The sequence below is a fragment of the Didymella exigua genome (genome assembly GCF_010094145.1).
Source record: "Didymella exigua CBS 183.55 unplaced genomic scaffold M421scaffold_19, whole genome shotgun sequence".
In the NCBI taxonomy this organism is placed as follows: Eukaryota; Fungi; Ascomycota; class Dothideomycetes; order Pleosporales; family Didymellaceae; genus Didymella; species Didymella exigua.
The window spans coordinates 252,147-278,736 of NW_022984793.1; the positions used below are offsets into that span (position 1 = coordinate 252,147).

The 26,590-nt window shown below is 50.9% G+C and overlaps 8 protein-coding genes across 8 annotated transcripts; 4 read left to right on the forward strand and 4 right to left on the reverse strand.

Annotated features, from left to right (window-relative positions):
- Positions 1 to 1,110: 1,110 nt before the first annotated feature.
- Positions 1,111 to 2,018, reverse strand: M421DRAFT_394688 (uncharacterized protein). The gene has a single exon (XM_033590072.1). The coding sequence runs from the start codon at positions 1,943 to 1,945 to the stop codon at positions 1,424 to 1,426; it is 522 nt and encodes a 173-aa protein (XP_033447227.1). The 5' UTR covers positions 1,946 to 2,018; the 3' UTR covers positions 1,111 to 1,423.
- A 2,212-nt stretch (positions 2,019 to 4,230) lies between these two features.
- On the forward strand, positions 4,231 to 7,445 carry M421DRAFT_102081 (GPI inositol-deacylase; the record flags this gene model as incomplete). Its single annotated transcript, XM_033586722.1, has 2 exons — positions 4,231 to 4,569; positions 4,617 to 7,445. 2 exons carry the CDS (start codon positions 4,231 to 4,233, stop codon positions 7,443 to 7,445), a joined length of 3,168 nt encoding a protein of 1,055 aa, XP_033447228.1.
- A 2,719-nt stretch (positions 7,446 to 10,164) lies between these two features.
- Positions 10,165 to 12,260, reverse strand: M421DRAFT_422213 (Low affinity iron permease). Its single transcript, XM_033593093.1, has one exon. It carries the CDS (start codon positions 11,949 to 11,951, stop codon positions 10,407 to 10,409), a length of 1,545 nt encoding a protein of 514 aa, XP_033447229.1. The 5' UTR covers positions 11,952 to 12,260; the 3' UTR covers positions 10,165 to 10,406.
- Positions 12,261 to 15,930: 3,670 nt separating this feature from the next.
- Positions 15,931 to 19,746, reverse strand: M421DRAFT_422214 (DUF663-domain-containing protein). Its single transcript, XM_033593094.1, has 2 exons — positions 19,504 to 19,746; positions 15,931 to 19,456 (listed from the first exon to the last, which is right to left on the reverse strand). Exons 1-2 carry the CDS (start codon positions 19,633 to 19,635, stop codon positions 16,049 to 16,051), a joined length of 3,540 nt encoding a protein of 1,179 aa, XP_033447230.1. The 5' UTR covers positions 19,636 to 19,746; the 3' UTR covers positions 15,931 to 16,048.
- A 128-nt stretch (positions 19,747 to 19,874) lies between these two features.
- Positions 19,875 to 20,739, forward strand: M421DRAFT_422215 (uncharacterized protein). The gene is made up of 3 exons (XM_033593095.1): positions 19,875 to 20,113; positions 20,174 to 20,283; positions 20,349 to 20,739. The coding sequence occupies exons 1-3, from the start codon at positions 20,096 to 20,098 to the stop codon at positions 20,434 to 20,436; spliced, it is 216 nt and encodes a 71-aa protein (XP_033447231.1). The 5' UTR covers positions 19,875 to 20,095; the 3' UTR covers positions 20,437 to 20,739.
- Positions 20,349 to 22,291, reverse strand: M421DRAFT_422216 (kinase isozyme 4 mitochondrial precursor). The gene is made up of 2 exons (XM_033593096.1): positions 21,879 to 22,291; positions 20,349 to 21,815 (listed from the first exon to the last, which is right to left on the reverse strand). Exons 1-2 carry the CDS (start codon positions 22,193 to 22,195, stop codon positions 20,594 to 20,596), a joined length of 1,539 nt encoding a protein of 512 aa, XP_033447232.1. The 5' UTR covers positions 22,196 to 22,291; the 3' UTR covers positions 20,349 to 20,593.
- Positions 22,292 to 23,773: 1,482 nt separating this feature from the next.
- Positions 23,774 to 24,229, forward strand: M421DRAFT_188422 (uncharacterized protein). Its single transcript, XM_033587965.1, has one exon. The coding sequence runs from the start codon at positions 23,892 to 23,894 to the stop codon at positions 24,198 to 24,200; it is 309 nt and encodes a 102-aa protein (XP_033447233.1). The 5' UTR covers positions 23,774 to 23,891; the 3' UTR covers positions 24,201 to 24,229.
- A 1,351-nt stretch (positions 24,230 to 25,580) lies between these two features.
- Positions 25,581 to 25,814, forward strand: M421DRAFT_28883 (uncharacterized protein; the record flags this gene model as incomplete). The annotated part of the gene is made up of 1 exon (XM_033589006.1): positions 25,581 to 25,814. A coding segment is annotated over one exon (234 nt), but the record flags the coding sequence as incomplete, so codon positions are not given.
- Between the last annotated feature and the right edge of the window lie 776 nt (positions 25,815 to 26,590).

A 26,590-nucleotide genomic window follows, 5' to 3' on the forward strand; every position in this document is an offset into this window, starting at 1 on the left:
CGCGCTGCACGAGGTGCAGAGAGACTGGCCACAACTCACGTACGTGCAAAAAGGACTCTATAGATACTTCTTAATCTGCTATATAAATATCTATATATAACTATATATCGTGGTTGAGTTATACGCTCAAGAAGGCAGGCAAAGTTGGTGGGGCGCGTCGCTCGCTTGTACGCGTCGCTCGCTTGTACCGGTAAAGTACGTTAGTGTGTTTGTGAAGTCGAAGGGAAGTAGATCACGTCATGCGCGCTCAGCGCACACAACTAAACAATGATTAAAGAGAGGTCGAACCCTACTGTAACAACACGTATCAGCAATAAAAAGTGTTGTGCAAGATGTACGATACAGCAGCCTGGGTACATAAGCTTAGGCTGACATCCCAAGCGTGCAAAAGCAGAGTCCACCACACGAAAGGCGCGGGCTGTGTCCGCCCGTCATGGTATTATGGCTCGGTGTAGACTCTGCACAGTCTTGCATGTTCCAATGCTGTTGCAGACTCCACTTGGCGTAAGGATAGGTGTACTTGGAGTGGTCGTTGGCGTTGCAGTCTGGTAAACGAAGGGCGACGAGCACACCCACTAGGTCAAGGATGAACGGATAGACTCAGATGGAGGTTCCAATTTCTGTCTTTCTGAATAAATCACTTCATCGAGAGTGCTCCGTCTAATCAATGTTCTAGTGTCCCAAAAGTTTCCCTCCCTCGAATTAACTGACAACTGTGCCCTTGACGTCGGAGCAGCCGACATCCTGAAGAAGCCGACTTATGCTCGCGCAACACGTCGAAGGCTCTCACGCTAATCACTGGTGTCTACATCCCCTAACCGTGAATCTGGGCCATCAAAGCCGTAGAGTCAGTTGCGAGCTGGTTGACTTGGATCTGGGAACTGCACGCAAAGAGAGCGTACGAGCCAGCATGATCTGGAGTGAGGTTTTCGCGAGATTTTCGGATACATAGTCGGCGTCGAGGAGAATCCAGTGGGGTTTAGAAGTGTGCGAGGCTGCACAATAATGTGCATGTGGCGTGGAAGCAATCGGGAAGCACTGGCGGCCTAGACGTGTATAAATGCACAATCCTGCAATTCTCCTCAAGTCCTCGTTCTCCATGATCCTTCAAAGCTCCAGTCGATAAAGCATCGCATCCAGATCACTCTCATAATGCGCCTCAGTCCCCACAGAGCCGAGCTTCTCATACAACCTCCTCGCTACCGTCGTACTTTCCAGTATATCGGGCAGCAACTCTTTGTACCCCAATTCCCGCGCTTTTGCAATCGAGATGTCCATCAGCATCTTACTCACTCCCAGCCCTCGCGGTTCCTACGTCAGATACAGGCGCTTGAGCTCGCCGCTGAGTGAGGGGGCAAAGGCGCGTAGACTCATGCAGCCTATGATCTTCTCCTTTGCAGGTGTATGTTCAGTTGCAGGTACTTTAATACTTGCTAGCCACAAAGCGCCGTTCTGCTCTGCTGCGTACTTTCCGGGCAGGCTGGCGATTTTGTGCTCGAAAACCTGGAAGTCGAGTTTCACAGCTGCAAATTCCAGGACCAACTTTTCGTAGGCTAGCAAGAGCGTGCTTACATTTTTGGCGACTTCTGAGAATGTTACTGATCGGAATTTGACGGTGGATGGAGGGGGTTGTAGTCATGTCGTGGCCTGCGGTCTGGTTCGTGAAACACGTTGCGTGTCTGAATTCGTAGGGCGTTGTCGCAGCGTCCGATCCAAAGTCGCGAACGATGTTGTCTTCCGCTGACTGCAGTAGTGTATGACAACGCCGCGGTAATACATTCTGCAGAAATACTACGGTGTAGATTACGCCTGGCCCTATTCTCGAGTGGCGTTGAAAACTGATTGGCATTCCGTTGCGGTCCTGAGGTTTCACCGCACGCCCATCAGGACTCAACGCCGATCTCGGCCAGTACTTACTGAAATAGCCTTGGTCCTGGAGCTCCATGGTTTTCGGGAGAATGAAAATTTGATCATTCAGGATCTTTAGTCTCACCTTACTCTGAAGTAGTAGTTATAAGATACTCAATTTGCGCCGTGTTCATCAGTAGCATCGATCAGCTAGAGGTCCTGTGGTGTAAGTTTATCACCACCGCTACACAATACGACCAGTTTCTGACACCCATCTAGCTAGTGGTAGTAAGTTAATTTGTTTTCTCCCCATACCTGTCAGCGGTATTAACAAATCTCCCAGTGATTCTCGCTTAGGGTAACTAAGCTTTCTTGCGAGAGGCCCCGCGTTCGAGTCGCGGCAGGACCCATTTTTTGCGCCCGAGAAGGCCCCGCTGCGCAGCAATGTTGTCGCAGTTTGCCTAGGTTCCTCTTTGTTTTGAATCGAAGAGTGAAGTATAAAAGTCAAAGGTATAGTTGTCTGCGATAATATGCTGTATAAGATAGGTAGAACCTGCTCCGCAAAGACGAGCGAGCTAGGACTGCGCAAGTGTGCAAATCCAATGCACAGTATATACCAAAGTACCCTTTATAGCTACCAGGAACGAAGGGCCATAGTTAGAACTGTTGCACGTATGGGCGTATGTGCCGGTACTATGCATTGGTGCAGGTTTAGACTTTTTCGGTCGGTCTCAGCGTGCAAATCGAACTATAGAAATGGCGGCTGTCAAGAAGCAAAGATGAATCGCTACATGTTGGCTAGACGTAGACGATAATGTAGAGTTGGCCAAAGGTATGTTCGAACGCACTGCATACACGCAACGAACCATTTCGTGAGCATGCGGCACGAAGCCATCTAACCTGTATTTGGTGTAAGGTCTAAACCTGTTCGTGATCAAAGGACGTATAGTCTGCAAGGTTTCGAGTGTTGCGGTAATTTGACTTCAGAACAAGGTCATTCACCCAAAGACGCGCAATGCACGGGTGAAGGCTGCACGCCGCAGCTTTTGGACGTGCCCCTTTGCAGCCAATCAGCGATCGTTGATAAGAGTGCAGTCGACACCGATCATGCTGCCAAAACAAGATGGTCGACACTCACAGATGTAGCATGTCGAGATCGCAATCAGGTACATGTTTAATTCGAATTCCGGAGGGGATTGCTCCATGTTCGTGCACGCGTGGAGTTTGACGAGCACGTTGGCGAAGGATCATCAAACGTGCATCCCGAAGTGTCGATCCCAGTTGCGTTATCACCAATAAATTGATACCACAGACGTTCACCCTGACTCAATAAGTAAGTACATCTAAGATCTCAGTCGAACGTGACGTCGCAAAAATCTTGGCCTCACCAAAACGCATTGTCAACCTCGGGCGAGGCTGCAGGCGTCTTTGTCCGTTTCAATATCGTGGCGTGGGGTGTCGAGCCGCTGAGCGTTTCGAGTACTTGCTGTGCAGTAGTGAACAGTTTCTGCGGCTACCGGCAGCTCTAAGACACGCCGCTGTGAGCAAATCCTGTTCGAGAGCTCATCTTTCTCTGAGCATCCAGACCCGATTGTTTCGAGGTCTTGGATGGTGCCGAGCTATGCGGCGCCGCCGGACATTTTGTGGGATCCCGGCGTCGAATTGTCGTCATCGCTCCTCGCGCGCCAGGCAAGAGTCTGCATGAGGCCGGCGGATCTCACAATAACAAACATCGTCGCTCGTTCTGTCCTTGCTGCTCGCACGTGTTGGAGGCTGTCAGTGCTTTGGTGGCTCCACCTTCTGGCCTTCACACTGTCCACCCCGTGCCCTGTTGACGATCTGTCGCTCGTTCTTTGAGGCTCCATTCGCTGCTTGGCAATTGCGTCGCCCACTGCCCCAGGTGCAATTAGCACTCAACATTTCTCCCCGGCTCCCGTTTGCAGTCCTTGCACACCCACCACACGCCAGAACTCCATTGTAGCCATTCAGACTCCGCCTGTCGCTTCCATTTCGACCGTAGCTACCGCCGACTCATCGAGAGAGGAGCGTGACAGCGACGTGCCTGCGCACTGGAACTGGCAGTCACGATTCGCGGCAGGAACCACGCGGAACCACGTTGTGCGCCCTCTTTAAATGCGCCAGTCTCCGCCATCAGGGCGAAAAGCTGGACGCGACCGCACCGTCTCTACCCCCGAAATTTTGGCCGCACAACCCCCGGACCATGGCAACGTGGTGAACGAGCGGTCTGAAGACACAGCACCAGGAGCACCACATTGGAAGGAAGCGAAGAGGAGGAGCGAAGAGGGGCGTGCGCCAATCCAGCGACCTGCAACAACACGTCGTCAACCCAGCACCTCCGCAACCGCCGCACCCAGCACCGCCATGTCGAGCGAGAAGGCACGCCCTACTGCGGCACCGCCCGCAAAGGATATCACATCAGACAGCATGGTAGAGGGACAGAACAGCGGGTGGAGGCTGCGCCTGCGCAATCCCTGGGCATGCTCGCTGTACACACTGATCATCACGGTGCTGGGCTTCACTGCGCTGTTTCTTATGACGCAGTCGTTCCTGACGCGCCAGTTGGACACCAAAGGCTGCGAGATGTCGTACATGCGGCCCATTTTCCACAAGTTCGACGACTTCGACACCGAACATACGCGTTTTGCTAGCAAGTACTCGTTATACTTGTATCGAGAAGGCGGCATTGATGAAGACAGCAGAGTATGTGTCAGCGACCAACGTGAAGAGTGCAGGCTAATCGGGCGCAGGTCAAGGGAGTGCCGGTCCTCTTCATACCCGGAAATGCCGGCAGCTACAAGCAAGTGCGGCCGCTTGGAGCTGAGGCAGCATACCACTACCACAACGCTCTGAGACACGACGAGGTCGCCAACAGAGCCGGCAAGAGACCGCTCGACTTCTTCACGGTCGACTTCAACGAGGATTTCACAGCATTCCACGGTCAGACATTGCTTGATCAGGCCGAATATCTCAATGACGCTATCACATTCATCCTATCTCTATACCACACCCCGGGACGCTCTGCGCGCGACACGAATCTGCCTGACCCCACTTCAGTCGTCATACTTGGACACTCAATGGGTGGCATGGTAGCTCGGACTATGCTCACAATGCCCAATTACCAGTCCAACTCGATCAACACCATAGTCACGCTCGCAGCGCCGCATGCAAGGCCACCTGTGTCATTCGACGGAGACATTGTCCGACTCTACAAGGGCGTAAACGACTACTGGCGCCACGCCTACTCGCAAAAGTGGGCGATCGACAACCCATTGTGGCACGTTACCCTGATTTCAATCGCCGGTGGGGGTCTTGACACTGTAGTGTCTTCGGACTATGCTAGCATAGCGTCTCTGGTCCCAGAAACTCATGGCTTCACAGTCTTCACTTCATCGATGCCCCATGTATGGACTGGTATGGACCACTTAGCCATCACATGGTGTGACCAAGAGAGGAAGAGCGTAGTGCGCGCGCTGTACGACGTGATCGATGCCTCGAGAGCAACTCAGACTGTGCCCCGTGCCGAACGTATGCGCGGGTTCAAGAAACAGTTTCTTACGGGCTTGGAGGACATTGCTGAGAAGACGCTGCCGTACAAAGAGGCGAAAACTCTCCTCACTTTGGAAAAAGACAGTGCAGTTATCTCACAGGGGGAGAAGTTGGTGCTGCGAAGCCTGGGCAAGTCACAGCAGAAGCCAAAAGCCTACTTGCTTCCTGTGCCATCTCAGGACGATCACTATCAGAAGCAGTTCACGCTTTTGACAAACGAGAAGCTGGACGCACCTGGTGAGAACGGCAGGCTCGAGGTCTTGTTCTGCAGCGTCCACGCACACCAGACAGGGCAGTCGGCCGCGCTCTTCTCGATGAATATGGATCTTTCCGGTGACAGCTCTGGTGCTACTCGACTGGCATGCAAGAACGCCGCATCAGACGTCATTCCGCTACCAGAGTCCACACGCCAGTCGACAACCCCCTTTAGTACCGATCAACATCCCTTTTCGTACCTGCAATATGATCTTAAAGACCTGTCAGAGCAGCAATTTGTTGCTGTTGTTGACAAGTCTGGCGAACGTAGCACTGGCTGGGTGGTTGCTGAGTTCAGCAACACGTCTGACTCCGTGTACAAGGTTGACATGGGTCTGCAACGCCTTCTGACCACCGGCTTGAACTTCAGGCTCTCAGCTCGCCGACCTTTAACAATGGACATTAAGGTGCCAGCTTTGCATTCGGCTTTGTTGGCGTACAATGTTCACATTGGGAAGCAATCGTGCGACCGCGGAGAGCTATTTGCACCGTTGCTGCGACAATACATCACTGATGTTCAGGAAAGCAAGTTCTTCGTCAACGTCAAAGACGCAAACCTTAACCTGCATGGTGTCTCACCATACATGCCACCCACTCTGTTTCCTAAACAGACAACGAGCGGATTGTCGCTGCAGATCTGGTCTGACTCAACCTGCGACAGCACTGTGGAGGTGAATCTGAGAGTTGACATCCTCGGAAGCATGGGTAAGCTCTGGATGCGCTACCGAATTGTGTTTGCTGCGTTTCCTCTGTTGATTGTTGCATTGGTCATCCGTCAACAATTCAGGGTCTATGACGAGACAGGCGTCTTCATGAGCTTTTCCAATGGCTTTAACGAATGCCTTCGCACGTCCCTGCCACTCGCCATGGCCGCTCTGACCTTCCTGTCGATCGCTTTGGCTGGCGCACGTAACGAGAGCTTCAGGCACTGGCCGCTGCACGCTGTAGCTAGCAACACCACCGCACTGTTGGATGACGCGAGTCACGAGCTCCTTCTCGGAACGGACGACGCTTTCTTCTGGTTCTTGGTGCCTCTCTTCGGTCTCATGTGCATTGGCATCTGCGTTGCTCTGAACTACGTCGCGCTCCTTCTCACGTACATTCTGGCCACAGTGTACGTCCTAGTCAACTCATCAGCTCTTCGAAATGAGGAAGGACAAATAACCCCAGGAGCGTTTGCTGTCACCTCGACTCAACAGCGTACTATTACGACAGTGGTCTTACTCACGCTTGTATCGACGGTCATACCCTACCATTTCGCCTACATGGTGCTCTGCTTGGTTCAGCTTGCCACTTGCATTCGGGGATTCAGACTGGCGAAGGAGACTTGTCTCGATATGAACTACAACTTCTACAACTACGCGCACTCTATCCTCATCTTGATGATTTGGATCTTGCCGATTAATCTTCCGGTCCTTGTGGTCTGGGTAAGAAACCTCGCCGTCCATTGGTGGACGCCATTCTCATCACATCACAACATCCTCTCGATTATGCCGTTCATCTTCCTGGTCGAAACCCTCAGTACTGGTCGCATGGTCCCCCGCGTGCAGTCACGCTACTCCTTCCTCACTAACATCTTCCTGTTCTCAATCGCCGCATACGCTGCCGTCTACGGTGTCACCTACGCTTATGTGCTTCACCATCTCGCCAACATACTCTGTGCTTGGCTGGTTGCTATACACTTCGATATGCAAGACATTACTGCCAAGAAAGCATTCGGCATGTTCAAGGCAGGGACACAGCAGCTGAACCCCGACACAAAGAAACGACCATAATGGCGCACAGTATTTTCTTGCATTTCTTCTTTCACGCATTGTTGCTACTGCGATTACCCCGCGCATCACTGCGCACTGTTTGGATATTGTCGTTCAAAGGCGTTAAATCCCGTCAGCATTTTCACAGCCATAGAATTTTCTTATCGGCATCTGGAAGCCTTCAGGCGATGTTGGATTTGAGGTATTGCATGTTGGCGTTCTGCATATTCATTAACGGCGCACACTGCTTGGGGGAATGTAATGGGCCATGAAGCCTGGGCACGACGCATCTAAGCGTAGAACGCATGAGTGGCAGCTGTGCACAGCTGTGAGATCTATTGTCTAATGAAAGGCTTATACTTCCATCGCGTTTCACGCTCTTGCACACTTCGCCGTAAACTATTGTGCGATCGAGTCATGTGGCTTGGGTCTCGCCTTCTTGAAGGGCAGGTGCGCGACTTTCTTGTCGATGCTAACGCTGTTTACATACTCACAGCTCACTAAAAGACTAGCTGCTGGCTGTAACCTAAGCTGTGCCATCAGTCCGCGGGCGGCAAGGATTAAACAGTATATGATAGTACTCACTAGTGATGGTTCTGCATCTGGTTGCATCAAAGTTCACGCCGACTGCCTCCAGCCCTCAGTTAAAAATGCCACTCTCTTCTTCACTCCACTTTGGCTCAAGATGGACTGGTGCTCAACTCAGGAAGCATTGCTACGTTCGATTGTTATAGGCAGTGCCAGCTCCTCAATACGCTCAACATCCACCCAGCGCAGCTTCGCCGCCTTATAGACGTCATCGAAACGTATCTTCTTCGTAGCCCACGGCTTTGGGAGTCCCATAGTGAAGACCGCAGCCACATCTAGCTTTGAGGTTTCCATGACGACCCACGAGATACGGCTGATGATATAAACCCCCAGTGGGTCGCTTCGGCGTAGCAGATACACGTCGCTCGAAATTATGGGCTTCGTTCAGAATATGCTGCGCGTTCTACGGCTGCAGCTGTTCGTGCTGGAACTTCTCTGGCTCTGCCTCGCGGACAGCTTCCCCTGAGCCCGAGCTGTTACAGACTGCAGAGGGCTGACTGTCTGATCCAAGAGGAGATTTGTATACTTCCAAGCAGTGTTGACATCGCTGAACTCGTCGACCCTGGCGGTGCGCATCTTCTCTCGTTTATTCTTCCAGATTTAACGGCGCTCTTAGCGAAGAAGGTAATCGCGCGAGGCGAACTAATCTGTCCCGTCTTTTTCGGAAGTGAAGGGATGCACACCGAGCTCCAGTAGATGCTGCGTTGCTCTTGACATGTGTCGATTGCGGTAGATTGCTTGATTATCGGTGTACTATTTGTTGCAGATCTTGTGCACTTTGAGTTTGAGCTCGCAGTCAAGAACCAGCATCGCCCGGGGCCTAAGAGATGTTTCGATATCGTTCCGCTGCTCAGTATTGACAGCTGGAGTGTCTGGTTCGAAGTCAGAATCTCAGTCGTCAAGACAGAAGAAAAAATTAGCGAGGTTGGTAGAACAAAGGGAGGAGGAGAAAACGGAGGAAGAGACGGTGATACTGGTGGGTTGTGGAGCTTGCGCTGGTTTCGAATGGCGTTTTGTTTGGCGTATTGCAAGCGCTAACCCAGCTCCAGGACACAATACCTTCGGGTAGAAAGTAGACTTCGTAAACGAATTGACCCTACGTTAAGAGGTTTTGTGAGGATAGATATATACACCGAACACTCATTGTGAGTAACACTGTTCTTAAATCCTTCAGTTCAGATCGTATCCCAAACCACCAGCAGAGGCCTGAGTATTCACTAGATTGCACGGCTTACATAGTGTAATCATTTTCAGACCATACATGACAACAGGAAACCTAAAAGACTTTGAGCATGACATGTTGGATAAAAACCAGCCAGAATCAGTCTAAGCTGTAGTGAGTTGCGCATTAGAATATTCACTGTCCGCTACCAGCAGGTGACACTGTTCATCAACACTACTTATATCGTACTATAACAGGTTTACCTTCTTCTGACCCTGAATTACAACGACTGTATTTCCTCTGAACTAAAACAAACGTACAGCTTCCGCTCCTCAATATTCCCTAGCTTTGCTGCTCAGCAATCTGAGCCATGCCATTGTCCTTCACCCAACTCCGCAAATTGCGTGAGTGCCACGAGTACAGGTACGTGCTAAATGCCAACTACTCACTTCGAAATTCGATTCTAGACGAGCAGACAATCGACTCTGTGGTCAAAACCGCGGACTTGGCCATATGTCTAGCTGTGGTCAACGATGAGGACGAGGGTGAAGAGGACGGGCTGTCGTTCTTCAAGCGCCTGCGAATATGCGATGAGGAGAAACGCGTATAATGATCGGACGAGATAGGAGAACCTAGTAAGAAGCGGAAACGCACGATCGCGGGCACATGGGATAGAATTAGTCAGTCCTCGAGAAAGCAGATATTGCTTCTATAATATCGGATTGGGCACTCTAACAGTAGCTTGAGCCGGTTTCTACCATTGTCGTGTTGAAAGAAGCGATCACTATGAAGTGGTTTTGAGCTAATATGGATATGTGTAACAGTTGAGAGGAGAAGCAGATCACATGTTGTTGGCGGTGGTCTAGTGCTGCTTCCTCATGTTGTTGAGCACCTCTTACCTCAGCTGCATCACAAACACGTCATCAAAACAGACCACGCAGCGAGCCTTGGAGAGCAAAGATACAAGCAGAACAACAACAGAGAACAATACAACACAGTTGTCATATACATTTGCCCTTGATACCGCAACAATATGTAATATAGAACGCGAAAAAGTTTACTTGGCAACCCATAACAGAAAACTCTGCAGTTTCCCCGAATACCTTCCGCATCATCTTCCACCTTTACTCAACAACACTCCTCGTCAACCACCGGATCAGCCTCATCTTCCAGCTCATATGTTTGACACGTACCAGGGATAGACCTAGTCCTTCGCGCTTCCTCTACCCACTCTAAGACATGATGCTTACATCTCTGTCGACTTCCGTCTTTGCCGTAGGCTCTACTACCTCAAAAACTCCTTTGTTGGAGCTCTGCTGCTCAACATAGGAGATCATCTTGAGCCTGCGAAGATTTATATTGTGAAGATCAACGCGCCTCTTCGCTTCGCCGATATTGTGACCAGTGATGAGAATCAACGTGAAGAAAGACTCGATGACACTGGGCGGGATGTTGCAAAGAAGTTGACCAGTCTCTGTCCATCGCATGGCCGAAGCACCAACGATAAGCCCAAGGATCAGGACCACTCCGCTTACGACCATCCACTGATAGGAGCAGAAGTAGCCAACTCGGACGGAGATACGGTATGAAAGCGACTGTGTAGTGACTTGTTCCTCATCTAGTGACTCAACTCCGACGACCGCCAGGGTGTTGTGATCCTCCCTATTGACCTCAATGAACTGCTCGTCTTCATAGTCTCCCAGAACCTGGAAGATATTTCGTAGCACAAAGCCGTCGTTCAGACCAACCAGTCCAGCATATGTGCCCATCAGGAGCCACCAGCTTGAATCGAAGTGCAGCGCAGGACCGCAAATGATCCAGATGATGATGACGAGTACCAGGATTACAACACCGGCGAGTGTCCCAACCAAGTCGGCATAGTAATCAATCGCGCGCTGAACGCCGCTTCGCTTTCGCTCGGGTAGGACGATCATCGGGTTCTCGACCCGGTCGCCGGACAATTCTCGAAGATGGAGCTCAAGAGCTGCGTCAGCTTTCCAGATTGACTTTAGACATTCTGCAGTGTAGCGACTGTGTCGTTCGTGAGTGTTCGCAAGGAACGCTAAGAGAAGGACCATGAGCGCGGAGGTCGCCGAATTGATGTAAAGCTGCCAGGTGCTCGACCATCCGCAATAGTGCCCGAAGCCCAGCCAGATGAAGATGCAACACCAGAAGCCTACGGCCGTACCGATGTGACCGAGGGAAGAGGATGCAGCGCTGGATAGTCTTGTCAATCGGTCCTCTCGTGGGAGTTGGTCCGCCTTCTCGTTCGATGGAAGGGCTTGGAATTGCGCAGCATCAACTCGAGTCAATTGTCCCTTTTCAACAAGATATCCGAGCATACGTTTATGGCTACTGGCCCGAGAGCGCAAGGAGCCAGCGACCATAAGCAGATTGTCGTGTTGGTTGAATTGCTGGCGCATCAAGAAGGCGTCGAAGACCAGGTTGATGATTGCCTGCGCATCCGATATCACGATCTTGTACGAGTCGGTTGTGCCAAAGGGGATGCCGAGAAAAGCCCAAACAAGCAAACCGATGAGGATGGCGACATAGGTGAACTCGGAGCCGGAGATCACCACGACGCGATCCAGCCAACGATCGAGACGCCTTGACTTGACCAGAGAAACGTAAGTCTCTGGGGTCTCGGTAGACGTATCCTGATTCTCGGACAAGAACGGAGTGACTTTCTCATTGTGTGCGACATGCGTGGGTACGGAGAACTGGAGCTCGGTGCGGGCGCCTGGGCTGCAAAGCCACCGAATCACTGGGTTAGGCATGTCGAACTGGGTGAGGATTGGCAAGAATGGACATTCGGGTTACTATAATTAGTCAGTCACACTCTGGCAACATCTTCATCGCTCTCACCATGCGTCTCAAGGAGGGTGGGTCAGGTTTGGACTCTCGCGTGAGAACAGCCCGCGCTTGGCTGCCAGATCGTTGGGAGTGATATTAGCCAGCTTTGTGTTTATTGAACCGCAAACGTGCGATACGAGATCAGGGTTGATTAATGGGTGAGAAGTGCGTGTCGATGTGTTTCTTGATTGCTTTGCGAGAGTGCACATGAAGTCCACTCCTATATAGAAGAGGAGAAAGGTGGGTGTGCTAATTATGCTGCTGAGCCGATTGTTTTAATGCCTCAGTGCTGCACCTCAGGTGAATGAAAGGCGGAACCTTCTTCAGAACGTCTGATTGGCACATGTGCCTCGTGTTCTCTGTTCCGCGCCCGCAGGTGTCAGACACGCCTCTCGAAGTGAGCCTTGTGGAGCAAGGTCCTAGCGTTGGGTACCTAGCGCCCGCCAAAGCGAGGGACACTCGACATCATTTGCAAGCACATCTGAAGAGCCTGCGCTATTATTCAGGAAAAATGCCGATGAGCTCAGTTTCTGTTAGGTTCGCGAGACTCACGTGCTCCTCCATGTCACCCGCTATGTTGTATGAAGATCCATTAAATCCAGCTAGCCACAGCACGTCTAGGCTTGGGATCATACTGGTTTCCGTCGAGAGTACACAGTAACATTTGCGTATTTGTGTTCCTGGCTCCATATTAAGAGCTCTAAGTGAGTCATTTTTTTTTCTGAACTACAAGCGCTTCGACATGCTTGATTTGGTTTCACACGGCGCTACCTAATTCTATGGCGGTGCCGCGTGACCATTGCAAACATAGTGTCCCAGTACCCAAGTCAAATTTTTGTCAATATTGGGCAGAAAGTCTGATATGGACAACACTGCCACAGGTATGCTGAAACAGAATGGCGAATGCAGAGGCAAGAGCCAAGAAGAGCACACCTGCTCGCGCAGCGCACGAGCCATTTCCATCTGCGTGCTGCGCCCGTATTATGCCTATGGGCGGTCGAGCTGACCTATCATCATAGGGTCTGGCGGATTCTAAGAGATCTGACCGCAGATGATCTGACACGCGGCTGTAGGACGTCGCTGTCGTGACAGGAACGCCTAAGGATGCAAACATGCCAACCGGCCACTGTACAGAGCACGTATTCAACACAAAAGCACATCTGATGTTGGTGTAGCGAGATAACTCACTCTTGTTAGCCATGCCTACGGCCTTTCGTCCAATGGCCTCGTACAGACCGGTCATCATCAAAAATGAGATGCTCCATCGCGATGTACTGGGAAATTTTTGATTCTAGTACAAGACTGTACTTACTTCTTTAAACTATCATCAGTATCATAGTGAGTCGGTAGCCGAGACTGGCGAAATAGAAAGGTTTTTTGATTCATTCCTTCAAGAGCATGGAAGATACCAACGGGAAGGGAGAGGTACATTGCGCTGCTTTACTAGCAGATTCCTGATCCAGCTAACAGTCAAAAATATCCTTGCCATTGTGCCAGATCTCGTCTGCGTCTTCGATGCGCAGAACAGTAAGGCGCTTGGAACACAAGAGTACCACTCCGGACTGTCCGTCATCGTACTCGAGAACATTGCTTCTGAGAAGTGGACATCGACCACTAGCGGTGGTCCTAAGAGATTCGGCCCTAATGACCTTGATTACAAGCCTCTCGGAAGGTTCAGCAAGCCGCGCAGAATTATTGATAAAGTCGATCGAACATATTGGCGGTGGTTCGAAAAGTGAAGGAAAGTTGAAGTACTTTGCGACAGAGATAAATCAGTGATCAAGGACGCGAAGACTTGCGAGGCCTACGGCTGAAACCTGAAGTGAAGACGATTTGATTTTCTGCAGCCAACAAAGGATAAAGCTAGGTGCCGCGACGAGAAAAAGCTAATCATCTTCCTCCACAGCGGTAAACAGTTTGTGGGTCATGGTGGTCTTGGAATCGTCTACCTCGCCGATCATCTCTGTCGAAATCTTACCATCGTGATTCTCCGGGTTAGTCGCGTACTGGATGTAGACTATGATGCAGTGTCAATTAGAGTCGCATTGAGAAGCTGGTAGAGTAACTCACCCCTACGCCTAAAGCCACGATTTTATGGAGCTACCTTGCCGTTCTCGTCTTGGGTAGGATCAAGGTTCGCAAAAGGGTTGCCCTCAAATTCAAATTTCGCAAATGTCAGAATATGTCAAGCCATCTTTGTCCTAAATTCCACCTTCTCCTTGTGGAACTTAAGCGACATGTCCTGACAGTCTCGACCCTGACAAGCCTCGTGACACTCCAAATATCATTGCGAAGTCTGGATGTAAAAGCCACTAACACATGTGGGAAGTATCTCGTGTGAAATGATATAGTATGGCCGCAATGATATATCAAAAGCAGATTCGCTTGGACCACCTGATTATGAATAAGCCCTGTGACCCCCGTAGAAGAGGAAACTAGCGGAAAATAGTCTTGTTTCTATCTACCTTAAGGATGGAACACACGTCCCGGTGACTTAAGTCCACGGGTCGCCTTAGTAAGAAGCCCGATTTGTAGAGGTCCATTCCGGTATCCAAGAAGGTACCTCCGTTGGACCGCTCCCGTATACCTCCTACAGTATTTGTGGTTCAAGCTCCGCGTAAATATAATTGGCTACTCGAGTATAGAGCTCGCTTGCCGAGATACTGTAATCAGGCCTCAAGGGAGGGGATATAACTTCCTACGGGATCAGTGGAAGGATACCGCAGATCTTGTCCCTACGATCGCTGGACAGGATCCCGCGTGTCATCTTCAAAGCCGCAAAGAGCATTGAAACGGGAGTCATATTTTTCGACTCCCGAAATCTTTGCATAAGCCGGAGCAGCTCGGGGATACGAGATTTGCGTACAGATCGTGTTCTGCAGCTTAGAAGATATGCTTCCCAGGGCAGTGTGTGAGTGCCACACTTGATTTTACACTCCGTGCATTAGCGACCTCTTGCAGAATTCAGGTACGGAAAAACTAGAGGCGTTCCGCAAAAGCCCGCCGGACGGCCCAAGAATGCTCGGGTATCGCGATGTCGACGCTGTAAGTGTTCTCCATCCATTCCGTCGCACCATTGCTATCGTCGACCCTTTCTCTGAGATACACAACCACCTTTGCAGCACCAGCGAAGATGGCGCCCATGATTCCAACCTGAGAATTCCTTTCCTCCAAGTTGGTTTGGTCAACACAAACTGCATCAATCCATAGCGTACGTTGGCGGTCAACGTAACGAAGATTCTTGAATGCACTGTAGTAGCTTATTGTCACTTTCAGTGCCGTCAGCGTACTACAAGTGTCGTTCTCGTGAAATATATCCCTCTGCAGCGCAGCATCGCCCCAGGCATATGAAAGTACCTCGTATTTGACCCTAGGTAGTTCTGCTGATCGTGCAAAAATTTCAAGCTTGAATCGAATGGCATCATCAGGCTGACCAGGCTAAAGATGTAGAACCCGGAAGCTGCTGCTGTCGCCGAGGGGATGACCTGGATATGGCATACTGAGGCGAGAGTGCAGTCCACCAAGGAAGCCGTAGACCTGCGCCAAACGATCGATGAAGGTTCTCAGCAATGTGGCATGTTTGTTGCACACGTATCGTCAGGCTGAGGATTGTTGAAGGGTAAGCATGCCAGCCCCACATTCGGTAAGTACGACCATATGCATAGCTGCGTCACCATCGGCGGTCATTGGATGGGAGAACGAGAGGTACAAGCATGAATTAGTAGATGATGTCCTGGCATTTCACATATTGAAGCTGGGCGTGATGTCGCAGAGCGAATACAGTGTGCAAGAAGTAAGAAGGTCAAGTGAGTGGCGATCGAGCCGACGCTGAGCAGTAAGGAAGGCGCATTCCAAATTTTAGACTGCGAGCATAGACACTTGTCAACAGTCCATTGATAGGAAGCAGGAACTGATTGACTGTATGATATTCTTTGACTTCTCGAGACCGCAACTCACATATTAACGCCACAACAATGCAACGCAATGCAGTCTCACGCTCTCCACTCTCTCGAACAGACATCTACTTCCTCCTCTTCCCACCAGCACCACCCCTACCACTCTCCCCATCACCCTGATGATGTCTCTTCTTGCCCTCACGCTGCCAATACTCCTGCTTCTCTCTCTTCTCTCTTGCCTCCTTCATCTCCTTATTCTCCTCAATCTTCTTCTTATACGGCTGCTTCCTCTCCTCCTGCTTCGCTCTGCGCTTCTCCACCTTCTCATTTCTAATCGCCATGACCTGGTTCATCAACCTCCTAGCCTTCTTCTCCTCACCACCCAAAACAACAGCGCGTTTCTGCAGATACGTCTCTTTCCTCTGCGGCTTCATATGTGCGATCTGTGACTTGAAGGGCAGTTCGGCGGCAAGCTTGCGAGGTACGCGGAGAGGGTTGAATTTTCGCTCCTCGCGCTCCACGGGGCGGTACGCGGAGTTCTTGATAGAGGGAGTGGGTAGGTTGAGTTCGGCGCGGACGGCGCCGGTGAGGCGCATTCCTTGCCAGCTTGTGCTTTCTCCAGCCTCCTTATCTTCAGCTGTGGGTGGGACAAGCAGATTGGTGACGGCGGCATAGAAGCGACGCGGCTTGATAGGGTACCAGGCTCGCAGGAAGACGATGTCGGACATGAGGATCTTGTCTTCGAAAGTCGCACGGAAGTTGCCTTCGGGCTTGGACAGGGCGCGTTTGATCTGCCCGCGAACGCCAGACACGGTGCGGATGGATGCACCTTCGAATTTGGCGATTTCGAGCGAGGTCTTGAACATGTCCTTGATAAAGGCTGTGTTCTTGAAGATCTTGTAGGGGTGACCTGTCAACTTGAGCTTCTTGACGATCTCTGTAGACTCGTCTACGTTCAGCACGACACCAGTGGCTGATATCCGGAACCCGGGGGTCTTGTTCGAGAGTGACTGAACACAGCAGAAACCTGTGTTTGGCGCAACAAGCGGTCCGTAAAAGGTACCAAAGCAGTGCATATGCTCTGGTGTGTATTTGAGCATGCGGTTTCTTGTTCGCGAATCGGAGATGGAGTAAATGGGAGTGGTCTGGAAGCGTCTCCAACCGACCGAGAAGATAACAGGATCGTTGGTCTTCAAGATCTTCTTGTGCCAGCGGTGACGCTTGATTCGGATCTGAACAAAGCCAAAACGCTCTTCAGTCGGTGTCAGACCGCCGATCAGCACGGGGAAACGCGGGCTGAAGTTAACAGAGAACTCACAGGGCACATTCTCAAGCACGATACGGGCGTATGTGCCAGCCTTGTGACCCTCAACGCGTTGACGAGAAGCTTCGTCCAGCTGATCGAACTCGGCGCGGTTGATGTCGAGCTGCTTCTTGAGCAAGGCCTTCTGTGCATCATACCAATCGTCTTCGCCGAATTCTTCCTCTTGTCCGCCTTCTTTCCGGGCGTCTGCTTTATCGTTCATGAAACCTTCTCGGTCTTCTTCCTCGAACCTTAGCTTGAGCTCCTCCTTCCGTTTCGCGTTCTTCTCGCGCTCTGCCTCAATGTCGTCGACCTCGGCTTCAGCTTCGGTGTTGGGCTCGTCTCCGCCGAACTTCTCGCCGGTCTCGAGATCCTCGAATTCGCCATCGCCTTCATCGTCATCGCCTTCACCATCGAAGCCCTCGAAATCATCGTCACCGCCGTCACCGGCCTTTCCAGCCATGTGACCGCCAGCAAATCGTGTCTTCAAGGCTGCAATATTCTCTTCATCTTCCCATTTCTTCGCCAGCTCTTCATAATTGAAGCGCGCAATGTAACGATCTTCGTTGTTCGCATCCTGGGCCTTTGATTTCTTGAAGAAACCGTCGTCATCCTCATCCACCTCAATGTTCTCTTCTTCCTCGTCTCCCTTCCATTTCTTAATCACATCTTCTGGCGAAATTTCGAGATTGTATATCAGTTTTCCAAGCTCGGCGATGCGGTACGGTCGTTTCCGTCCGTGCATCTTAGCTGCGTTTTCATGGAGATTGGCTTTCCAGTTGAGCGCGCCATCATCGTCGTCCTCGTCCACTTCAGAGTCGAAGTCGCCACTCTCGAAATCGCTCGAGTTTGGCTCCTCTCCTGATATCGAACCGAGGTCAGAATCACTGTCGGCGAAGGCTACTTCCTCTGCCGCATCATCCTTCTCTTCCTTTCGCGCCAGCTTCGGCTTCCTCAATGACGAGCGATTTGTGTCCAGGAACCCAGTGTCGTCCTCTTCATCTTCGTCGCCACTATGATACTGCTGGAGCTCATCGTCGTCGCTGTCAATACCGTCAAGATCTGCATCGTCGATATCATCAGCGTCCGCAGCTCGTGCTTTGCGTTGCGATCGTCGTCCGGTGTTTCCAGCATCCTCGTCGCCATCGATGTTCTGGTTGTTGACCAGCTCTCCACCGCTGAACAACCTGAAGCCACGGTCGTCTTCTCCAAGCAGTTTCCTGCCGCCCTGAAGACCGATCATCATTTGTTCTCCAAGGCCACGCTCCTGATCCGGCTCCTCGTCTGGGTTGAAAGTGTTTGTCTTAACGTCAATGTAGACGGCGTCCTTGTCGACCAGAACACCGCCAACGTCTGACATGGGCGCGTACAAAATCTTCTGCTTCTCACCCAATCTTGTGCGCTTCTTCTTGCCTGTAATCTTCTCCGCCTGTTTCTCGAAATACGGCGTTGGACATGGATCGGGCAGCGCTTCGGTCGTTGTGACAGTCAGATCGCCAACACCAGGGATGTGCACCCTCGACCCTGCAGCCGGGAAGTTTGTGCCTCGCAGATATCCGTATAGCGCGATTGTCCGATCACACTTGGAATTCTGCTCGATATCGGTCGGAGGCGTGATATCTAAGAACCTGTCTGCCAAGCAATACGGATGCGAGTTTCTCCAAACCAGCGGTCTAGGGTTCTTCATCACACTCAGAAACCTGCTCAAGTTCATGATCTCCCTATCAGGGTATCGCCCGTTCACCACGCCTGAGAGGTAGAACAGCTTCGCGCCCTGGTACAGCTCGCTCCAAAAGCGGTGCTTGAGGCGCTTCTTCTGCAGCTTCAGCGTCTCCTGCTTCCTGAACAAATCCAGATGTGTCAAAATACCGAAGACATTACCGGGCATACCAGACGAGGAGAGCACGTTCAAGAACTCCATGGTCTCCATCTCGAAGCCATAGTTTCCATCGATCATGAGCAGGCAGATATCTACCACCTTGGCAATGTCGATCATGCTAGCGAGCGAGTCGGATGGGCATTCTATGAATGTAAGGCGGCGGCGCTTCGAAGTGACGACAGTGAGCGGCCCGGATGGTGAGGACAGAGTCTGCTTGGTATAGCGTCTGATGAGACTCTTGATGAGTGTGGTTTTGCCGACACCTGAGGGACCGACGACGGCGACGATGATCGGGGGCGCTTCTTCGGGGAGGCGGTCGACGAGCGGGACATGGAGGCGCTTCTCTTTTACCTGATATTGTCAGATAGCTGATTGGAGTGGTCTGAAGCCGAGCATACATCTTGAGAGCGAGCGCCCTGCTTGGCCAGTCTTCCTGGCGCTGCATATGCAAAAGCCTTGGGGTTTGGTCCTCCAGAATGCACCTTCTTCTCTTTCCCCGTCCTGTGCGGTCTGTTCGTTTGGTCTGCCATAATTGCGACTGCCGGATGTGGCTTGGGTGAGAGACACTTCCTAAGTTAGCAGTGCACAACAGCTCCGTGCTGTGAGATAGGCGCGTGAAATTCGACGCTGCGGCAAAGCTCTCTCTTCCGTCCGCCAAAATTTGGAAACTAGCCGGCGCGCTAACGACCTCGACAGGAATAAGCCTTCTTCGTTATCGATAGGCGGCAAGCGCGACCGCGGCGGATCGCGCGACCCCACCGAGGGGCAGCTCAGGTGCTCAACGATGACGTGCGTCTGGCCGTCAGCGCGCATAACCAAGGCTCTTGCAGTGATCTAGGATCTCCCGTCGGATAGGCCGCGGGGAGATGCTAGCATATAAAGCACGCATCGACTCTTATCTAACGCGTGCTACTTGTAAACAACTACGTCCTCACTCGTCACACAGCATACGCAGCTTATTTGAGCTTAAGACACTATACACAGACCAAGATGCCTACCCAGTACAACGTACGTGATATACGATGCGTTTTTGGAGATTCAAGGGTGCTGACAGTAATGTGTCGATAGGTCACTCTCAAGCCTGAGGCTTCTCCCGAGGATTTCGAGCAGGCGAAGAAGGATGTTGAGTCTAAGGGCGGCAAGATCACCCACGAGTTCAAGCTGATTAAGGGCTTCACGTACGTTTCCCAGCCTCATCGCCCAGTCTCAACGTATTTGTCAAGTCTTTACTGATGCCTGTTAGCGCCGAGTTGCCAGATGACCTCGTCTCGACCTTCGAGTCGAACGACAAGATCACCGTCGAGAAGGACTCTGAGGTCACTACCCAGTAAACGGCCACAACGATGAAACGAGAGATGGAAATAACGAGCACGAGATATGATGAATCGGCATAGCGCTTGCATAGGCAGCTAGGGTATATAATTATCAATGACATCTCTGATGACACCCCTTTCTCTCACGTGTATCGCATCCTATCGGCTGCTAATCTCACTCCCGATCCACCCTGCCCACGCCTCTCAGCTTGAGATAGACGTCTGTGCCCCAGCCCCACAGACTCTTCACTTCGATGCCGCCGCCGAAGTACTCTGCGTATGCTCTACCTAGAGGGAGTCCGTAGCCCAGTCCTGCCAGACTGTTCACTCCATCGCCACCGGGGCCGGTCATGGCGTTCAGTGCGTCCATACCGCTACCCGAACCGCCGCCTGTTAGTGAAGACGATGCCTGGTCTTCGTTGAAGGTTGTGAAGCTGTAATTCCAAATATGTGCGAGATTCTCAGGTGAGATACCGCCGCCGCGGTCACGGATTCGGATAGTGACACCCGGCGTGCTGTACTTGAGGGGCAGGATCTGAGCGTCGGACTTCGGCGAAGAGGAGGTCAGAGCGCCTGTGAAGCTACTGGAGGCGATGTCTGTGTTTCCTTGCTTTGTGTTACGAAGGTTTGAGTCGAACTTGCTGAACGCCTCCTCGTTGCTTGTGACCCCGTGTAGGTCTTTCGGCGCGATGGTGACTTCTATGGGTTCGCGCTCATTGCCGTTTTCGACTGTCGCACGGAAGGCGTTCTTGAGAAGCTCTGTCATGATATATTCGAGGTGCGCGGGCACGTGGGCAAAGGTGTAATCGGGCTCGCCGTTGATGACTACACTGGGCCGGACGCCGTATTTGAGCTCGCAGATCTCGCCGACTATGTTCGCGCAGTGGTCGACAATCCCTGCAGGCTTGAGTTTGGTGTCGATGACGCCAATAAAGCCGGGTGTCTCATCAGACTCATGCATGATCTCTGCATGTGGCTGGCTCGAGAAGTGCAGCGACAGATGCTGCTCTGCAATGAGCCGCGTGCCAATGCGCGCTCGTAGGTGTTCATCCAGGAAGCACGTCACATCTCGTGGGCTGATGTATTTTCTCGCTTCCAAAAACCCTCTCGCTAGTATGCTTATGGTGTTCGAGTGTGTTTGTACTAGATCGGCCATGACCTCTGTGAACTTGATCTCGTCCTCGAGGGACGTGATCTCGTGTTCAGCCCATGGCAGCAGCGTCGATAGGCTGTGTATGTAGTTGGCGTGGATTTTCGATACATGAGGATTCGAGACGACGATGAAGGGCAGGTTTCGTAGCGATTGTATGCGATGCGCTAGTCGTGCAGGTAGAATAGATAGCGTGAAGTTGGCGGAGGTGAGCAGTTGCTGCGTTGTAAGAGGAGGTCTTCCGTGTCTGTGCACGCGACGTTGATCAGCTCGATGCTTCGAGGAAGCAGATTGTTTCGAGCGCACTCACTTGACAAGGTCGGCGAGGGTCAGCGGGTAGAGAGGTAGGCTTGCTAGGTGCGAAATGTCGTGGTCAGTGACTGTTCTCGTGTGCAGTCGTTGTACCCTGTGCCGGGGAAGGAGCGATCGGCGCGCTATAGGACAACAAGCTTTGATGATATGTGACTGAATAATTAGCGGGCGCTGCACTTGTGCCATTGCGACTTCATGTGACCATGAGGTCGTCACGAAACTGAAGAGGATGAGTAGTGCGGACAACTCAAACTTCGACAAGCTCGCCGATCGGCGGTGAGGGTCACCCGTAGGTAGATCACGCGAGGACGTCATCGAGGCAGGAGCAAAACAAAAGTTCGTTCGTTCACCACAGCACCAGATACGTCTCGCAATCGAACATTACCTGAATTGATCACCACTTACTGAGAGAGAACGGAAGCGAACTACAGAGACGGCTGGTGTACGTCTTGCACGTACCGTGAGAAACGACGTTAGCGTATGTACTGCATAAGACCGCGATCTTCCTAGCATCTCAACTCAAGCATCAGAGCAGACTTCTAGAGTCGAGAAAACAAGCGTAGGCAGATCGCCTGCTCGTTTACGTGCCTCCGCCGCCTGTTCCGACAAATTTTGTTCGCGTGTCTCTTTTGCCCCTTAGTAAGGCTGGCTGCCTCATGCCCATTTCGCTCTACATGCCAACCGGCATGACGGCTTTTTTAACTCGATTCGAGATAAAGAAGTTCCTTACAAGACGCTCGGCTTGCCATTATTTTTTGAACCCCGCCACTCGCCTGTTGATGCCGAGACATTTGGTATTGGCAGGATCGTTGGTGCATGATGTGCTCAAGGCTGCGTCTCAGCCTGAACAACCTCCGTGCTGACCGACCATACAGAGCTTCCATACTCGTTGTCAGATCAGACATGAGGCCAGCAGAGACCATGGGCCATTCGACTCGGCTAGAATCAGCCCCTACATATCCTCTGCGGTGATTCGTCTGACGCACAGGCGTTACTAGGCATATAGACTTACAAGGTGAATACTTTCATTGCTACCTATAGGGAAGCTGAAATTCCTAAGAGACTATAGAGACTACTGCTACGCAGACGTCACATGTTCTATCTATCAAAGATAGTGTTCTTTGGCCTAATGTAGTCAACAGGATTTTCTACTTGTACATAAATATGAACTCCTGCTGCACAACTTCTACATCCTGACCTTACCGGCGTTTCGATAGATCTCAGTGTGCCCTAAATGCGCCTCAGACCCTTGAGCACTGCTAACGGGCCCCGAAATATTTCAACCCTGAGCTTGGTCCACATGCAATGTTATAAACCAAGGATCCAAGATTGTCGTTACAGGCGGTTATTAGACTAGCAAAAACCCTATACAATACGATGCCACTAATTCTGGAAGCCAACGTGGGCCTAGATTAGATCTTCAATTTTCTACACCTTCAACGCCTGAGCCATGGCAAGAGCTAAGTGGCGTTATTTCTGAGTACAGAGTGCCGGAGCTGCTTACAGCAGTCATCGGGGGCGGGTACGTTCATACTTGCCATAAGCTACGTACGACATGCTGACACAGAAAAATTCTAGACCCAAATAAAGTGCCACAGTAAAGGTACCACTTAACGGATTTAATTCTAGTGATTAGAGCGCGTACTTCGCCCTAACTGCGCCTCCGACGACCTGAACGCCGACTCTGATAGTGTCCGCGCCTGGTAGATGTGTTGCAGGCGATACGCACAAATTGGTCGCTAGAGCAATTGCAGGCGCTGTCATTAAAGTAGTTGCTGGGGCTGTTACTATTGGCATTAGGGTCTACTTTTGGGCACGTGCTTCCCGCCCCTGAAGGCGTGAGACGCGCACCATTTGGTAATAAGAATATAAATTCATATTTTATTTCATCCCTTCACATACGACCATAGGACGTTGAAAACAAGGCTTCCCGTTCGCTCAGCCCTATTTAAGCAACGTACCGGTGGATTAGTAGTTAGGTGGGTGACCACTAGCGAATACCCACTGTTGTATGTTTTTGCCATCATTTGGCTCTTGTAACCAAACATCAGCTGTCTGCGCACGAAGCCTTCACTTCGTCAACAGCGTCCTTTACTTTTTGCTTCTAGAAATTAAAACTGCCTGGGTTATAAGATTATTATTATTAATAATGAGCAAACCTCTCACATACGACCATAGGACGTTGAAGACAAGGCTTCCCGTTCGCTCAGCCCTATTTAAGCAACGTACCGGCGGATTAGTAGTTGGGTGGGTGACCACCAGCGAATACCCGCTATTGTATGTTTTTTGCCAATTTTGTGTGATCGACGTACGTAGGTAGCTGGTGGTGAGCCATGTCGCAACCTTGAAGCGACGTCATCAGCAGTATCCCAACACCAGAATCGCGGTTGTTGGGCATTAGAGCGCGCGCGGTGATCGTGTCCTCTGAAAGTAAAAGCAAGATGTATACAAAAGCTTACAGTAGTTTGCCGCGCCATCAATTCTTACCGCATATGCAGTGTGTGGCAATGTTCCACCGCTACAGGTACACGCTGCAAACATTAACACATTTATTGATCACGCTATCATCCTTACGTTTGCCTCAGAGGAGCTGAGTCTTGGTGGTAGCCTTAGCACTGCATGGTTGAACGGTCAGCTCAGTTATTACAACCACTTAGATCCAACATTATTCGCCGTCCACCCACAACAGATGGCCAGTTACGGCGTCATCGAAAGGAGGTATGTTAATCACAGGACTGCTCCAAATGCTTTGTTATCCATCTTTGTGACTCCCTATATTTTCACACTTGAGCTCGCCTTGCTTGTGGCAACCCGCGCTTAACCTTTTCTTCGACCGTTCCTGACGTGTTACACAGATCCCATGGCTGAAAGGACCCTTCAGCCAGATGTCCAGATCATCAAACTCTGTGCTCGCTTAGCGGAGTTTGCCTACACTTCAGGGAACCCAGGATTGAAACTATCATCGAGAGTGAACAATGACGAAGTAGCAAGAACGAAACTGCTGGAAGAACTTCATACCCAAGTTACTGCGCTTGGACCCATCATCAACTTCCAGAGATACTACAGTCACTCCTGGTTTATACCAAATTCAAGCTAACCCAAATGGTTTCAATCATACGCGTATTTCTGTCATATTAGGGGTGAAACAGGGACAGCAGGAAGGCAGGTTAATGGCAATGAAGAAAGGGGGGTAGTAAGAGTAGAGAAGGTAGACGGAAAGGCCGTAAATTTAAAGGCAGTGCAAAAAGAGGCATTGGAAGGCGATGCAATAGAATGCATCGTGACGCGAAAGGAAAGGTCAGGAGTGGAAGTTGAAGATCAGGTTGATAGGATAACTATGGGATTTAGAGGGACCTAGAACGATGGAACCGGTTCTGGTGAATGGTTCCACGAGAATGGTACGTATTGTAGACTAAACTAACAGATCCTAGACTGGGTACAAATCAGACTGACATGAAGTGCTGAAGAGCCCTTGCAAGAATGTTTGATTTCGGAATTTCTCACCTGGATCACAAACAAATTGATGCCATCGTCAAATTATGGATTCTCTGACTTCTATTACGATGCAATAATCATACGAATCCCTTATTGAAAGGGTGCAATCAGGAAGTGGTACGCGTATTAGGGCTCTTTGATCTTGGAGAGAACGAGGTAGGCTTGCTGACTATTTGCACGGCCTCAAACTGTCGCTTAGAACTGGATGACTAGGCCTAATAACTGCGCAAACGAGCTATATAGTGGTCATGTCCACCTTAGATTTTGGTCTCTCTGGGCCTCGCCAGAGGGCTTTGCAGGATATGATCAAGAAGGGAATGTCTTGAGCAAAGACGGCGTCTTGAAAAGTATTAGGAAAGTTATTAGAGAAACTGCAGGCAAAAAGACGAACATCTACGTGGTGAAACATTCTCTTAGAGGAGCTGTGTTGAGGTATAGTTTTGTTGCGGTGCAATTCGGGCCGACAGGCCTTGACCGTCACCTCTGTTGACTATCTTGCACTACCACGTCTCAGGGCATGTATATATGGTCGCCTCCTAGCTAGCAAGCAACTCAGCGCAGTTTCCCATCGATATACAGCGGCTACGTTTGCTGCAACAGTAATAGTGGATGTTGATGTGTTTAGTACGCTTATAGTGACCCTTTAACTCTAGCAGCTTGATAGAAGGCTCGCTGTCGCGGTACAGCAGCATAGGGTGAGTATTGTTAGCATTGTAGCAAAGTTAGTGTAGCAGTTAAGTCAGCTAGGTGGCTTCTTTAGCAGCAATTGTGAGAGCAACGTACTTAGCTTTAGTGGTAGATGTAACGACGCAGGCAAGAAGATAGATATCCGGAATAGGTGTGAATCCGCTACGAGGCATATAGGAGTGCTAGGATAATAAGAACACTAGGATATATTCCCTACACCTATAACGTAAACCCCCAGCACCCGGGCCAACCCAGCACCCGGGCCAAAAAAGCTTGGCAGTACCAACTCACGTTACAACTCTTCAATTTCATCGCTATTTAACATAGAGCCTGCGTACGCTGTGCTTGTATCTGATTTAGAATATGCCTCTATATCTTTTTTGCACGTTCGCGCGTTGTGTCTAGTCCCTCCACAGTTTCCACAGCGCCGTAGAGCTGGTTGAGCTTGTTCTTGATCACCACCACTAGGCTGGCGGAATGGGTATACTCCAACGTCCTTCGTGGGTACCCCCCAAAACTTTGTCAATA